Source organism: Procambarus clarkii, chromosome 16, assembly GCF_040958095.1.
Source record: "Procambarus clarkii isolate CNS0578487 chromosome 16, FALCON_Pclarkii_2.0, whole genome shotgun sequence".
In the NCBI taxonomy this organism is placed as follows: Eukaryota; Metazoa; Arthropoda; class Malacostraca; order Decapoda; family Cambaridae; genus Procambarus; species Procambarus clarkii.
This window is the reverse complement of record NC_091165.1, coordinates 13125071-13141107: the sequence shown is the minus strand read 5'-3', so window position 1 is coordinate 13141107 and position 16037 is coordinate 13125071. Positions and strand designations below refer to the sequence as shown.

Sequence of the window (16037 nt, the reverse complement as noted above, 5' to 3'; positions counted from 1 at the left end):
GGACTGGTCGAGGTGCTGGTTCCTGTACCTCTTCCCCCCGGGTTAGCTATTTCTCCAGGTCCTAGCTTGCTTGGAGACTTACTGCAGGAGAGTAGTCCTCTTGGTCCCATGGTGGCCGGCCCAGCCTTGGTTTCAGGCGCTGCTTACTCGGTGTCCGAACCCGGAGGTTTTGGAACGGCTCCACCTCTTTCAGTAAATCAGTCCAGTCCGTTATGAGACTGGTTCGATCTCTTCGAGTCTTTGCGTCTGGTCTTTTTGACTCGAGTCTTTGCGTCTGGTCTTTTTGACTCGAGTCTATCACCATCTGTATGGTGATCAGGTGGCTTCATTGATAGTGTCCCACCTGCGGGCTTCGTCTTGGCAACAGTATGAAGTTTCCTGGTGGTCCTTCCATTTCTTTTTGTCTCTTCATCAGTATACTTTGCTTTCTGTTAAGGTTGTTTTGGCCTTTCTCTCACGATTGTTTCAGGACCGTCGTCTTATGCCGAATACTGTCGCCTCTTATCGTGCGACGCTGGCGGAGTCGTTGCTGCTTGCTTTCAGTATTGACGTTACTTCTGCACCATTTTGCAAGCTGTCCTGGGCATTGTTTCACCTCCAGCCTGCTCGTATGCTGCCTGAGCCATCTTGGTCTTTTGATAGGGTGCTCTCTTATTTCTCTTCTCCTCGGTTTGAAGTGGCCCCTTCGGTTCAGGACTGTTTCTCTACGGCTCTCTTCCTGTTGGCATTGGCCTCTGGGGGTCGGGTTGGGGAACTTCGTGCTCTCCTCCAGCGTAGGAGTTTCTGCTCTTTTGGTTCTGGTGATAGAATTGTTCATTTGCAGCTGTCTCCTTTTCTGGCGAAGAATGAGACGGCTGCTTTCTGGAGGGTTCCTTGGGTTATCCTTGGGCTAGGTCGGTCAGGCTGGGGGTGCATCATGTGTTGTGGTTGGTTGCAGTTCTCCACCGTTATTTGCGCGCCATGGCTTTTGTGCCCGGGGATGCACTTTGGGTTGATCCGGTTTCTCTTCTTCCCTGTTTCAGGGTTTGGGTCTTCCATGTCGTTCACAGGGTGCTCTTCTCAGTTTTCTGCAGGAAGTATCCTGCTTTCTAGAGTGGAATACTGCTACACAATTACAGCCCCTTTCAAAGCTGGAGAAATTGCTGACCTGGAGAGCGTGCAGAGATCCTTTACTGCTAGAATCCACTCGGTAAAACATTTAAACTACTGGGACCTGACTGAAGAGCCTAAATCTGTATTCTCTTGAGCGCAGGCAGAAGAGATACATAATAATTTACACGTGGAAAATAGTAGAGGGGCTGGTTCCAAACCTACACACAGAAATAACATTACATGAGACCAGAAGGCAGGATGTGCAGAATACCCCCATTGAAGAGCAGAGGTGCAACAGGTATTCTGAGAGAGAACTTTATCAACATCAGAGGCCCGAGGCTGTTCAACACCCTTCCACTACACATATGGGGCATAACTGGCCAACCCCTCACAGTATTCAAGAGAGAACTCGATAAGCACCTCCAGAGGATACCTGATCAACCAGGCTGTGATTCATATGTCAGTTTGCGAGCAGCGGCATCAAACAGCCTGGTTGACCAGTCCAGCAACGAGGAGGCCTGGTCGATGACCGGGTCGCGGGGGACACTAAGCCCCAGAAACACCTCAAGGTAACCTCAAGGTAAAGTAAGGGTTATTCCATCTAGCCAGCCTGCAGTCTATCCTCGTGCCCACGACGTTCGTAAGTTTGCTGCCCTTGCTGCTGTCTTCGGTAACATGTTCTGGGCTGACATACGGGCAAGGGGTTTTTGGCGGTCGAACAGGGTCCTGGATGTGCGCTACCTGATTAATGTTAGTGGGCCTAGTCGGGCCTGTGTCGCTTTGGGTCGGCGGTTGCAGCCAGTTGTCTTGACTTGACGTGTTGAGGAGCGAGTGCCGACTGCCTCCCGGGTAAATCCCTCTTGTTTTCGTCTTCGGTAAGTAGCTCCGGGGAGCTGAATGGGCTTCCCCCAGAAAACCAGCTTTGAATGTAATGAAACGCCATTTTCTGGGTGAGACCCGGAGGCTCCCCGGCATTCCTCCCTCCCTCCCCCGGTCGGCATTTTTTCGCTTGTTTTTAACATCCAGCCTCAAACTGGGGGTGTGGATAGCTGGTATGAGAGGGGCCTTGGGCTCCCCCTTCCCCCTCCCAGGGAGGGGGATGAGCTGCGCAGATAAGCAGTGCAGCATGTGTGACGTCATGCTCGTTTGCTCATTTTCATTTGGCGAGTTCTGTTTACTCGTTTAGCTTTCAGTAGTAGTTTTAACCAAAATAGAGGTTTGTTTTGGGGCACTTGCCTTTCTGGGTGCCCGGCCTGGTAGATGGCAGACATAGAATGCTCAATATCATACGTGAATTTCTATAGGCCATTGCTCCTCATGCCTCTCCGAGGGGGCCAGGTTCTGGCTCGTGGTCCCTGGTAGGCCTATATACTCCATTCACACTGATGCCAAAGTCAAATAATATCTATACCAGCCTGGATAGCTCCAGGGAGCCTCTGGGTCTCACCCAGAAAATGGCGTTTCATTATATTCAACGCTGGTTTTTTTCCTATGGTGTCTGTTGAGATGTGGGTGAGATGGACTTTCCCAGCTGCTACTGAACATAACTGGTGCTTCCATCTGGTGTGGTGAGTGGTACTGTGAAAGGGTTGGAAATTTGAATTTTGTTTTTGATGGGAGTAGCAGAACATTATTTGAATGTCTTTCCTGTGAAATTTTACATAAAGTAGTTTTTGAGTACAGTGGTATGAACCTTTTGATATTTATCCAGGAATGGATTGAGAATTCTTCATTGCCTTCCTTCCTTCTCCTAGTGCTTGGGAGGGGCATTTTGAGAAGATTCCCTCACTGTTAAAGATGACATGATTTACTCTGGTTCAGACAGGAATGCACAATTTCACAGGGGGGAGTGGTATTGCCTTAGGTAGTGACCAAATGACTAACTCAAAAACAAAAATTAATTAAACTAGTAGCTTTTTTTCTAAGAAATCCTATTTTTTAATATCTTTTTACCATACTTTACCATACATGATCCTTTTACCATACTTTAATTGCAGAGGCAGGGAGTAGCAGTGGCAGCGGAAGCAACAAGCGAGTCACTGATGGAGATGTTTTTCCAGGGTTTAAACCTTCATTAGAAGCATGCCAGCTTGACTGGAGTGATTATCCTCTTCCAGGTGTCACATATTCACGTACAGCATCTCGATACTACTGCCCAGTTATGTGTTTTAGACATGATTCTCGACATGAGTCTCAAGCTGCACCCATTTCTGCCCCACATCCAAGAAATCCAGCCTCACATGCTGGACCAAAGCGTCCTTCTGAGCGCCGTGTGTTAATTAGTCCTGGAAATCCTGGTGATCTTGACAACCTTCCAGGAAATGTTCCACTTGCTGGTCCCAGGCACAGTGGCCATCGTAGTAGTAGTGTTAGCAGTGAGGGATTTTGCGATAATGACATGGGACGAGACAGTGACTCGCCACCAGATCAACGATCTCCAGAGCAAGTTGATTCAGGTCAAGTGTCACGTCAGAGTTCCAGAGAAGAGCGCCCCATGGCTGCACTTGGATTAGTAGCTGTCGTTGGACGCTCTAGAGATGAGCGTGACAAGTCTTCCCCTGATGATGGTGGGGTTGAATCTGACTGGTCAGGTGTAGCTGAGCCAGTTAGACATCAGAGAAGTCGAGGAGGTAATAGAGGACAGCGGTCAAGAGACCTCCATGGAACAGATGAATATGAAGTGTATATGTACAATGCCAACTTGGTAGGAGATGGAAATATGGGTAATGATGGTGGAGTTTGTAGTAGAGGAGCAGAAATTTTTAGCAATCTTAAAAAATTAGAAGATCCCCTTGAAATATTGTTTGCCCGAGCAGAAGGCTTACATGCACATGGTCATCTTCAGGAGGCTTCAGAACTTGCAGTACAGCTTTCCCATGAGTTACTGGCTAATCCTCCAAATTTGATGATAGACATTCCACCTCCTCCCAGTAAGGGAAAACGTAAGAAGGTGAACCCTGCATCTCATCACTTAACGTGTTTGGCCTCGGCTACCTTGGGAAAATGTGCCTTCCTCTGTACTGTTTTAGCAGAAAATCCTGAACACACCCATTTAGCTTTCCAAGTAGCCATGTTTGGCCTGGAAATGGCACGGCCTCCAGCGTCCACAAAGGTAGGGTGTTTTGCTATTTGCATGGATCATATTTTAATCTAATTTTTTATTATTTTAGGTTTAAGCAATTATTATACAATACTTCATACAAATTTTGATATAAATTTTAGACATTTGTAAGGCTTTTAGTTATTTTGTAAACTGACATGAAATTAATTGGATATAAAGAATGACTTCATAAATTTATAAGCATTTTGCAATATTTCACCTTTCCTTTTGTTTTCTAGCCCCTTGAGGTAAAATTAGCTAACCAGGAGAGTGATCTAGTGGCCCTCCTTAAACGCCTACCTCTTGGGCCATTAGAATTGGCTGTGATTCGTGACAAGGCAGAAAAGATGAGATCAGGCATGCTCAAGACCCGAGGTGAAGCACTCCTACCACTGATGTTGGCATCCTTCCTTTTTGATGCTCTTGTTATTGCTGGTAAGTTGTTTTATCTCCCATAATTAGAAAAATAAGGTTTTCCGAGATAACAAATACTCTAACCCATGTGTGGTAAAGATTTGGTGATTAGTTTTATATTTGTGCTAAATAAGTTAGTTGATCATCTAATAAATTCAGAATATCTTGTAAAAAAGTTATAACAATTTTAAATGGAGTTTATGGTTATTAGCCCTTAATCCTTAAACTGCGCAAAATGTCATATGATGTGTGACATTGAACTTGGTTTTTTAAATTTTCTGAAGCTCTTTCAAATGTTTTGTGCATAATATACTAGGCAAATGTTCTAACTTTGTCTAAATCATACCAGTGTAACACGTGAAACAACAGTGAAAAACAAGAAAATAAAAAATAATTATAAAATTGAATATTGAAAACTTCAGATTTTGAAATCAACTGCAATAATATAAAAATATCACCAACTGTTCATTTGGTGGTGTTATGCTCTCAGAATAGCATATGATTTTCATTTTCATATACAGTATTTAGAATATAGGTTTTCGGTATAGTTTACTGTAAGAAAATTGTCAATTATGACATTTGAAATGTGCGCAAATTTAGACAACGAAAATTTATAACACCAAACATTTAGAGTTTATGAAAAATCAATTCTATAGGGATTGTAGAACAGACAGCTGTGCACACTATATGTAAAAATGATGAGAATCGGTCAAATACTAGATTTTTGGATACTGAAGTAAGTTGAAATTCTAGTTATTGATATAATTGAAGTTAATGACAATGAATAAGGCAGTTCTAAGTCATAAATTTATTTGTATGTTGTAATAAACACTGTTGGGCATTCATACTCAAGTATGTGAAAGTTGTGGGTCAATGTGTGTAGAAATGCAGTCAAGAAAAAATAACCCCCCCCCCAAAAAAAAAAAATACAGTATAGGGATAATTATAATAATTATAATGATTTAGGAAATATATTTAGGGTATACTTTATATAAGTAAAAAAGCCCTAATCTGGTCCCTAATCATCAAAACACCCTAAAGAAACAAGGAAAATAGAGTTTGAAATCTGTGAAAAAATCAGCCAAAAAAATTTCAGTCCCAAGTTCTTTGAGATGCGACTGATTTTTTTGTCGACCAATTTCATTCTATTTTCACATAGTTAGGGACTAGTATGCACTCTCCAGGATGTGAAGGTTACAACAAAATCAGATAATAAACAAAGGAGAAAAAAACTAAAAACTTAAAAAAAAAATTCCCTAAAAAAAAGTTTTGGACATTGATGAAAGTAACAGATATTAACATTGGGCAATGTATTTATATGATATATAACAAAATAGAGCATAATAACATACTTACTCATTATTATTTGTTATTATGTATTACTCTGCAGTTGCAGTCCCATAAAGACACCAGCTGTATATCCACTTTGTGGACACTTCTTACTACTATTTCTCTTCTTTGTGCATTGGACAGGTGCTTGCATCTCTATTACTGCATTATACATCAGTTCCAGTTAATAGGAGCTGTTCTCCTTATCAACAAAACGTTCTTTTTAAAAAATTTGTCTAAAATCAATTTCTGAAAATATTTTGATGAAAGTTTCACAACGCTGAAGCCAGTAAGTTGGAGATTTGTTTAATATTTTCAAATAATTGTTACATAATTCGAATATTTTTTGCTTCCCTGCCCCTTTTGCTGAGCAGTTTCAGGGTTAGTGATACCTTTAACCCCTTACACTACACCCCTGTTTATAGCCGACATCCTCCAAATGCACAAGAAAAAATAAATTATAAATATTGTTACGATGTTCGCTGGTTAATTTGTGACTTCGGCTGTGGTGAAACATGGAAATCTTGCAAAGATGTCACAATTCACAAGCTTTCATGGAGCAATCACCTGGGGCAGTCACCTCAATCGCACTGATTTGCCACGAGGGGTCCAGGTTGTGGCTCTGGTCCCTGGTTGACAAAACTGAACTTTCACAACTGATATGGCTCATTAGCTTGGAGCAGTCTCAATAAAATAGCTTTCGGGAGCCACATAGGCTCTATCAGAAAAAGGTATTTCATTACATTCAACACTGGGTTTTTGTTTTCTCTGTAAGGGTGATTATGAGAATCCCTTGCTCCTTGTTCCTCTGTTACGGCCCTACTGGGGCGTAACCGGGTTCTTTTCTGGTGTTATTAGAATTTGGGAATTCGGCCCCAAGCTAGTAGAGGCTTTCAAGGGATGTGTTCCGTGACGCAAGTTAAATTAAAGGGGGAGGGATACAAATGTTCTGATTTATATGTTTTATTAACCACCACCATAAATAAATATATAAACAGTCACACGGGGTTATAAACACACTTTAATGTACAGAGTTGTCTTCCTCTGAAGACACAGGATGCTCCACGGTGCGCACTTTGAGTAGCCCTGGTTCTCTTCTTCGGCCCACGATGAATCCTCTTGGATTCTCTCGGCGAATCTACCCTGGCCACAGGCCAGCCAAATCACAGTTCCCACTGGGTGCTCCGTCGTGGAGGCCTTCAACCACAATCCAGCCTGTAGCTGGCAGGTTCCAATCAGCTCCGCTGTGTAGGCCACTCCACGACCGATACTAGGGTAGCGAGCCCTAGGCAGGAGCCTCGTGTGATTCCGCTGATCACATCTCTTCTCTCAGTACCACAGTGGCTAGTCTCTTCCACCAGCCAGCCCCGGATAAGGCGATTCCTGATACTGCCATGTCACAGACAGGCTAACACTCTCAACAGTGTTCGTCCGGGGGAGGGGGTGACTCACAGCTTCTTCAGAGGAAACTCGTGGAGAGACTTTGGCTGCCTTGGGTAGACTGATCCATCGTCCATTACAGCAATCCCAGGTCAACTCTGTAATCAGACACGTCATTAGTGCTGGGGCTAGGGAACCTCACTTACAGGCTTAGACACAAACGTCCACCTATCCACTCCATAGATGGCGTTGCTGTCTAAGCGCCACCTCACCAGAGGTCAGCAGCGGCTATGTTATGAGCTGATTAAGACGGGAATCCAGCCCCTGTGGCTGGTATATCCCGTTCTCACTAGATAGGCGTCGTCCATTTGGAGGGTGTTTCGGGAGCGGACTCACAGATGGCGTTGTCGTCACTGCTCCGTGCTACGACGCTGAACTCGGGTCCGTAACATCCTCTGTGAAGAGGGCTCTCCTCTGGTTCCTGGTAAGCTATACAGGACTCCTAAGGCTGATGAGAGTCAGTAGGGGGAGTTATCTTGGTGAGCCACCAAGGCCTAATCAGAAAGAGGTGTTTCATTACATTCAGTGCTGATATTTTCCTTGTAAATGTATCATGATATAGGAGTAAATTATTTATATGATACTGACAAGAGCATCTATTTCAGGAACAGCTAAAGGTTGTATTGGAGGACAAAGTTACCGCCAGCCTCTGGATGAAACACTTGGTTTTGATGCTGCTGTTGCTGCAATTGGTATGAAAGCCAATGTTTGTGAGGCTGACCATCCTCTTCTCTGTGAAGCCACCAGAAGACAGGTGTGGAAATCATTTGGGTTGGACATGTGCCACCAGTGATTATAATCATTGTTGAGTAATTTAAAAGGAACTTGTATATACTCCCACATATTGAGCTGAATATTCTCAGAGTTTATTGATTCACTTCTTAAAGTGTTTAAAAAAAATTGTATGCATTTATTAGAATTTTTCTGTGGGAGGATTTTAGTGGCTTCCTGTAACAGTCTCACTTAGATTGCTGTATGCTACAAAGCCACATCAGTCACAGGAGCTCTGCTTGGCCTACTTGTGACTGGAGCCAGAACCTAGCCACCTCACAGAGGTGCAGAGAGGAAATGGCATTCTGTCATTTCACTGGAAAAGCACCTAGAAAGTCAGCAAAACTTTTCTGACAACTGCTGGGTTCACAAGAACTGAAGCCTGGAAACTTCCAAAAACTCCCCAACCTATTTAAATAAAAAAATAGTTTACTTGAAACTAAATTATATACATGTTCATATATAAATTGTCAACCACACTGCCATGGAAATGAACATTTCTTTCACCTGGGCACTTGGAGACTCAAACCATGTTTATTTCCACGGTAGTGTGGTTTACAATTTATATGACGTGGAGTGGATCACTAATTCGTATGGGCTCAAGTAGCAGTCAGGGGAAAGTTGAAAATTCCAGCTGGGCAGCAGTTAGTTGCTTCTGGAATCTTTCCTCAGTATATTACTAACTTTCTGGCTACGTTCCCGGTGAAATGATGGAATGTCATTTGCTCTCTATGCCACTGTGATATTGCCAGGTTCTGCCTCTGATAACCCTGTTAGGCCAAACAAGACTCCAACAACTGATGTAACTTTGTATTATAGAGCAATCTCAACAAGATAGCTACATGGAGCCACTGGAGCTCTACCAGAAAGAGGCATTTCATTACATTCAATGCTTTTTTTTTTTTATTTACTTACCAGAGAGGAGAGTTAGCACTTACTCTCTTGACACACTACAAGGATGACCAAGATCGACTGGCTCGCATTATGGACAAGCTTCTGGATAAGGAAGTCCATCAGATGTATAAAGCTCCTTCCTTACCCACATATTATGTCAATAATGCTCCTTGTCAGGTAAGATTGATATAATTACAGTATCCACCCGATTTAACGATTTATATGGGGCTGTTTCCATGTCGTTAAATGCGAGACTTTGGTGCAGTATTTCTGAAGTTGTTGAAGTGTTGGTAATATTTCAAGTAACAATCAGGTAATATATATTTTATATAATGTAACCCTTTAACTGCTATTATAGTGTACGTGATCACCATACATCGGTTCGGCACGTAAAATGTAATAAATTGTATTTGGAAATGTGTGCAAAAAATTTGCAAAAATATATTCGCCGCAACTCGCGCCCCCTGCCCCGGGCACCCCACCGGCCCCGGGGGCTTACAGCACGGGCGCATGGGGAATGATGACGTCACGCGCCAGCTTACAGACCCCATAGCAGCCAAAATAAGTACAATTTCGAAATGCCGTTGCTATAGCCATATACAGGGAGGGGTTTTTGACACTTTCAGAACAAAAAAATTATTTTTTCCCGAGAATTTATTTCTTGCGCACTTGTGGGGGAGGGGGAATGTCATATTTATAGGCCGCACAGTTAAAGGGTTAAATGAAATAAAAATTTTTGTGTAATTGCATTCCCTAGTTAGTGCAGCGACGATGATTAAGCCAGCTGTTGGCTGCTGCATAAATGAAGAGTGAACACGGTTTGATCAAGTCAAGAAGGGTGGAAAAAAATTGGTTCATTCCTCTGTATTGCTAAAATATTTTGTGTCTATCAAGCAATGATTGTTAATGTTTTCCTCAATAAAATTTTAGAGATGTTTTGTTTTAACCCTGTACAGTACAGGTAATGTATTTCTGGGGGGAGCCCCGTCGGCTCCCCGGAGCTTTACCGGCTGATATGCTAATGTCAGACTTTGGCATCAGTCATGTGTATGGAGTTCTAGGGCCTACAGGGGACCACGGCCAGAACCTGGCCTCCTCAGAGAGGCAAGGAGAGCAATGGCCTATAGAAACCCCCGTGTGGTAGGAAGCATTCTATGTCTGCCATCGACCGGGTCAAGCATCCAGAAAGGTAAGCATTCCAAAACAAACCCCTATTCTGGTGAAAATTGCTACCTAAAGCCGAACTAGTGGATAGAACTCATCAACAGAAAACAAGGAAACTAGTATGACGTCATACGTCACCGCGCCGCTGTCTGCGCAGCTCCCCCCTTCCCGGGAGTGGGAAGGGGGAGCCCCAGACCTCCCACGCCGGCTATCCACCCATCAGTTCCTCGGCTGATGCTATAGGCACCGGTTATGTGCTCTGGCTCCAGTGGTTGTTTCAGCACTGTACCTAGAGTGTGGTGTCTGTTTTCTAGGTGGTGCGTGAGCCGGGAGTGATTCTCCAGTACTCGGGCTGCATGCGCCTAGGGTTCCCTTCCCTAGGTGCCCTGTAAGTACTGTCCTTGGGGCTTGGGGCCACCTTCCACAAGTTCCTTGGGTCCTGCCCCTGCTTGGCCGTTTACTGCTTGGTTTTCGGCCGCTCTTTGTGTGCTCGGGGGTTCTGTCTCCCTTGTTCGCCTTAGAGTAAGGGGCAGTTTTTGCACTGGTGGGGCGCAGGGTACTGTGCAGCTTGTCGTTACCAATCATAGCGGCCGGCTCTGTTCCACTTGGGTACGCTGTCCTCTTGCGGGGTTTTCTTTTTCTTTTTGTTTATCTACCTGGTGGGGGGTCTGCCTTCGTTCTTGTGCCTTGTGTCCCTTGTGTTCTGAGTATTTTCTGGTGGTACCCCCTGCTAGGTCCCCGTGAGTGTCCTGAACCCCCACGTCCTGGGGGTTCAGCTCTTAGAAAGTTGTTTGGTAGCTTTGGGTGCCGGTTAGCAGTACCCTGCCTGGGATTACCTGAGCGCGAGTCCTCTTATAGTAAACGCTCGGGACCCTGGGAAACCCCTGGAGGCGCGCGGGTCCGATGGATGTGACCCCAGAGCCCCCCCCCCCTCGCTTCCAGCGAGTTTGAAGGTTGCTCTCACCCTTTGTCTCTGGGTGACTGTTTTGCCTCCGTCTGCTGCCTGTGGGGTCGGTGACATCTTCGACCCGGAGTCCTGCGAGTTTGGTTGCTCGTTGTGGCTCGGTTACCCAGTTGTGCTGACAAAGCGGGTGCGGGCAGCAGGGGCTTGGGGTGTGAAAGAGCTCCCAGTACCCCATCCAGCAGGTATCGAGCGGGGTTTCTCCGCCGTCGGTCGCCTGGTGCAGGTTTCTGGGCCTGCTGGGTTTTGTCTTGTCTCCGTTGGCCCTGTCTGGGGTCTGCCTGCTCCGTTTCTCTGCCTTTACAGAAGGGAGTTGCTATTTACATGTTGCATGTTGCAGTGGTGCCTGTTGCTGCTGCTGCACGTGTGCATTGGTACCGTGTTTCACGGTGGTGTGTCCTTGTTCCTGTGTCCGGTTGTGGTGTGGCATTTTGCTGCTGTTTTGTGCCTGGGGGTTTTCTGTCCCTGCCTGATTGTCCACCCCTGGTTGTTTTTCTGGGGTTTTTGTTCTTCTGCTCTTTCTTCCTGCCTCCTCTGTAGCAGGGGTGTGTTCTTGGGCGTGTGTTCCACGCCCAAGAACGTGTGTTCTTGGGCGTTTTTCAGCCTGTGTCCTGTGATGTGCTTCTTTGTCTCGGTCTATTGCAGTTGTTCGTACCCCTTGGTTCGGGTACTGTTCTGGCGGCGAACCTTCCGCCTTCTTTGGTTTCCTAGCTTGCCCTGCTGTTTTTTTTTTTTTGGGGGGGGGGGAGTCTTGCGATGTCTCGCGTCGGACCCGTCGTTTCTGAACTCCTGGCGGGCTTGCATGCTTTGGGGAGTTTTTTCTGTTCGGCAGACGTTCCATCTCCTTTTGCGCCTGGGTTTCGGTGGTCGCGCCCGAGATCTTCCCGCGGCTCCGCCTTTTCCTGGGCTCGGAAGGGCCTTGTCGGGGCTGCTTATGTTCTGCCTCGCGGTCTCGCCTCCGGTTGGTGGTCGGGTGGCTTCGTGGTAGGTGTCCCACCTGCGTGCTTCTCTTGGCGGCAGTATGGGGTATTTTGGCGGTACTTCCTTTTCCTGTCCCTTCTTAGGTGGTTGCTCTTGTTAGCTTGGTTTACTCTCGGCTTGGTTTTCTAGTGGGGGTTGGGATTTGCATAAGAGTAATGCACTGCACTTTAATAAAAAAAAATGTTAACAGCTGTAACCCACTTGTACAATTTAAACTTATTTCTTTATTTACACTGTGTACAGTATATCTTTTTGTCAAGGCTTAATTATTCATTAACACTTACAATACTGTACTCCATCAACACTTTTTACACTAATTTATATGCATTTCAATCATATTTTATATCATCGTTAGCGGATGCTGCACGATTTGTTGCTGGGAATTCAGCATCGGCAGGTGTAGTTGGTGTTGAGACTTGGGCGGTCTCGGGGGAGTCCCCTTTCGGGGTAGCAGCAGAGGCATTCGAGCCTAGTCCTCCTGCCAGAGCTTCCGCATCTGACCAGCGGGCCCCCTTCGTTCCTGCTTTTTTGACTGCTCCTGCCTTTAGAGGCGGGGTGTTTGGACAATGGTGCTGCCCCAGGTCCTCGGAGTGAGGTTCCCGTGGCAGGGGAAGGGGAGTTGACTTGGGGGCCTTGGGCCCCATTGGAACTCGCCTGGGTTTTTGTACCCTCGGAGCCGGGCTTGGTGTTACAAGGAGAGGGGTTCTCCTTCGCACTCCTTGTACGAATTGGATTTGGCATCTACCCCTCCCCGGGTTCGGTTCCATGATCCCGTGGATTCCTCGGTTCCGTCTTTCTGGCGGTTTTCGATGTCCCACGTTCGTCACATGTGGTGCGGGAAGCCCTTGCGGCTTACCTCCTGCGTGACCCGGATTATGCTTTCATGATGGATCCGCAGTCCTTTGTGTATGGATCTTCGTGTCCGTACTGGGTTCGTTATGATGTTCCGGAGTTGTCCTGACTAGCAGACTGCCCGCTCTTCTTGTTGGAGGCTTGGCATACGTTTTGTCAGTCCCGCGCACTTGAGTGGAGGGAGGCTCAGACGGTGTTGCAGGTTTTCCTGGGGTCGAATTTGAGCATCTTAATGCTTGTTTGTTTGCCCCCTGCCCTTCCGCAGGATGTTGGTGTGATACAGCTTCATGTGCAGGATTCTTCCCTTTCGGCTGCTTTAGTGGCAGAGGATTTGCGTACACGTGGCTTGCTGGCTTTGACCTTGCATTTCTTCTGCCTCCTCAAACTGTCTTCGGATTGGCTTGAGTTGGATGTGGAGGAGCTTGAGGCCACCTATGGCCTCATGGTGTTCTGAATGGTTGAAGCTGTTCGCGCTGCTCCTGCGGGATGCGGTTTCGCGTTTTTTTGCTTCTCGACTCGCGTGTCGGAGGCTGTGCTCATTTCTTCTTTGTAATCTGCTTGGGCCCCTGGCTCTTAGGTTATCTTCGCCTTTTTGTTTGTTGCTGTTTGCAGAGTCTGCAGTTGTGCAGTATCTGCAGGCAGCTTTAGCTAGTTGCCGTCATATTGTTAGTCTTCCTTGGGGGCTCGTGGGGGGGGGGATCCGTTTTCATAAGGGTCGTGCCAGGGCTCAGGGTTCTTCCCTTCGTGGTAGGTCAGTGGTGCCAGATTCGCCGCAGGAGCAGTCTTTGGTACTGTCATTTTCTGGTCGACACGGCGATCACCCTGTGCACCCTTTAGGTTCTTGTAAGGTGCATCGGCCCTTTTGCGATTTATTCCATTGATGGGGCGATGGGGGGGAGGCTTGCTCTGTTTGCTCGTGCTTGGTCCCACAATTTTTGGACCTTTCGGGTGTTTTCGTGTGACCTGTGGTGGCATTGGGTGGCTCTTCCTCCTTCGGGGCTGGCAGGGCAGACCTCTTCTCCTGCGCTCTGTCGGGTCATTTTGGAGTGGGTTCGCTTGAGCGTGGTCGACACGACCTCGTCTCCCACAAGTTTCCAGTTCCAAAATGGGACTGCGCGGACCTTCGGTTCGTTCTGGACCTGTCCCGTCTGAACCTGTAGCTCCTCCTTTTGGATGACTACTGTCCCAGGTCCGTCTTCAGTTGTAGCCGGACACTTGGATGGTTTCCCTGGATCTTAAGGACGCGTATTGGCACGTCCCAATTCATCCGAGGTTAGGAGACTGGCTCGGTTTTGTTGTGGGGCATCTAGGTTACTGCTTTCGTTGCCTTCCATTTGGCTTGAATCTGGCACCTCGCGTTTTCACATGACTTACTCGGGTCGTGGTGGCCCGCCTGCATCTTTTAGGTGTTCGGGTTCTGGCCAACCTCAACGACTGACTGGTTTGGGCTCCCAGCCAGTCCACATGTCTGCTCGCCAGGGATTTGATTCTTTTCCGAGCTCTCCGGGTTCGGGTTCTTGGTGAACAGGCGGAAATTTCCTCTCATGTTCGGTCTTGGCTAGGTCTTGTATTGGACGCTCGGACAGCTTCCTTGTCTCTTCCTCTGGCGGCTCTGTTTCGCCTGGGTTCCCGTCTTCATCTGATTCTAAGGGGCTCCTGGGTCATGCTGTGATTGCTCAAGGGTTTGTGCTGGAGCCTGAACTTTGCCATGATGGTCTACTCGCCGGGTCAGGTTTGGCTTCATCGGCTGTTCTGGATCCTTCGGGGACATCCCTTCTGCCTCTCTCGTGAATGCTTTGTTCAACCTCTGGGCACTTTGCGTCTGTTGCTGCGTTGCCGGCTTCTTCAGGGTTTTTGGGATTCAGTGCCTTGGCGCCTACTACCCAAGCCCTTACTCGTTGTATTCACGACGAGTCGTGTCTTGGCTGGGGCTTTGTGGTCAGTGCTCACCAGGCCGGCCAGGGGCAGTCGGATCCGTCCTTCTGTCGGGCCCACAGCGTGATGTAGATGTCACTTCAGAGGGTTCGGGGGTCGCTCGTGGATCGACGATCGGGCTCCATTTGGGCTGCTCTGTCGGTGGCTCTTTGCCTGAACCGTGGGGGTTCAATGCTGTACTTGACTCTTTAGGGCTGGTTGCTTTGGGTGTCTCATCTGCTGAGTTCTCGGGGTTCGGCAGGACTGATTGAGGTGGGGTTACATGTACCTCCTCCCCCCAGTTCAGCTGTTGCTCCAGGTTCTAGCTCACTTGGAGACGTTCCTGGGGAAAGTAGTCCTCTTGGCCCCTTGGTGGCCGGCCCAGCCTTGGTTTCAGGCGCAGCTTGCTCGCTGTCCGAACCCATGGATTTTCCCTTGGCTCTGCCTCTTTCAGCAGATCGGTCCAGTCCATTGCATGGCTGGTTCAATCTTCTCCTCAAGTCTTCGCGTCTGGTGTTTTGACTCGAGTCTATCCTCATCTGTATGGTGATCAGGTGGTTTCGTTAATGGTGTCCTACCTGCGTGCTTTGTCTTGGTAGCATTATGAAGTTTCCTGGTGGTTCTTCCAAACTTTTTGTCTCTTCGTAGGTGTGCTTCGCTTTCCGTTAAGGTTGTCTTGTCCTTTCTCTCGTGGTTGTTTCAGGACCGTCTTCTTATGCTGCATACTGTCGCCTCGTATTGTCCGGTACTGGCGGAGCCGCTGCAGCTTGCTTTCGGCAATCGTGTTCCTTCTGCGCCGTTTCACAAGATGTCTCTGGCGTTGTTTCACCTCTAGCCTGCTCATGCATCGCCTGAGCCGTCCTGGTCATTGGACAGGGTGCTCGCTTATCTCTCTTCCACTTGGTTTGTTGTGACCCCTTTGGTTCAGGATTGTTTCTCTACGGCTCTTTTCTTGTTGGCATTGGCCTTTGGGGGTCTGGTTGGGGAGGTTCATGCTCTCCTCCAGCGCAGGGGTTTCTGCACTTTTTGGCTCTGGTGATTTGTTTGTTCATTTGCAGCTGTGTCCTTCTTTTCTGCGAAGAATGAGTCATGTGCTTTCCGTTGGGGTCCTTGGGTTGTTGATGC

The 16037-nt window shown here is 47.2% G+C and overlaps 1 protein-coding gene across 1 annotated transcript in view; it reads left to right on the top strand.

Annotated features, from left to right (window-relative positions):
• LOC123760069 (zinc finger SWIM domain-containing dorado) overlaps positions 1–16037 on the top strand; it is a 123805-nt gene that overhangs the window by 35646 nt on the left and 72122 nt on the right. The window contains 4 exon segments of the mRNA XM_045745505.2: positions 3090–4204; positions 4432–4627; positions 7981–8129; positions 9065–9217. Coding sequence (XP_045601461.1) covers positions 3090–4204; positions 4432–4627; positions 7981–8129; positions 9065–9217 — 1613 coding nt within the window.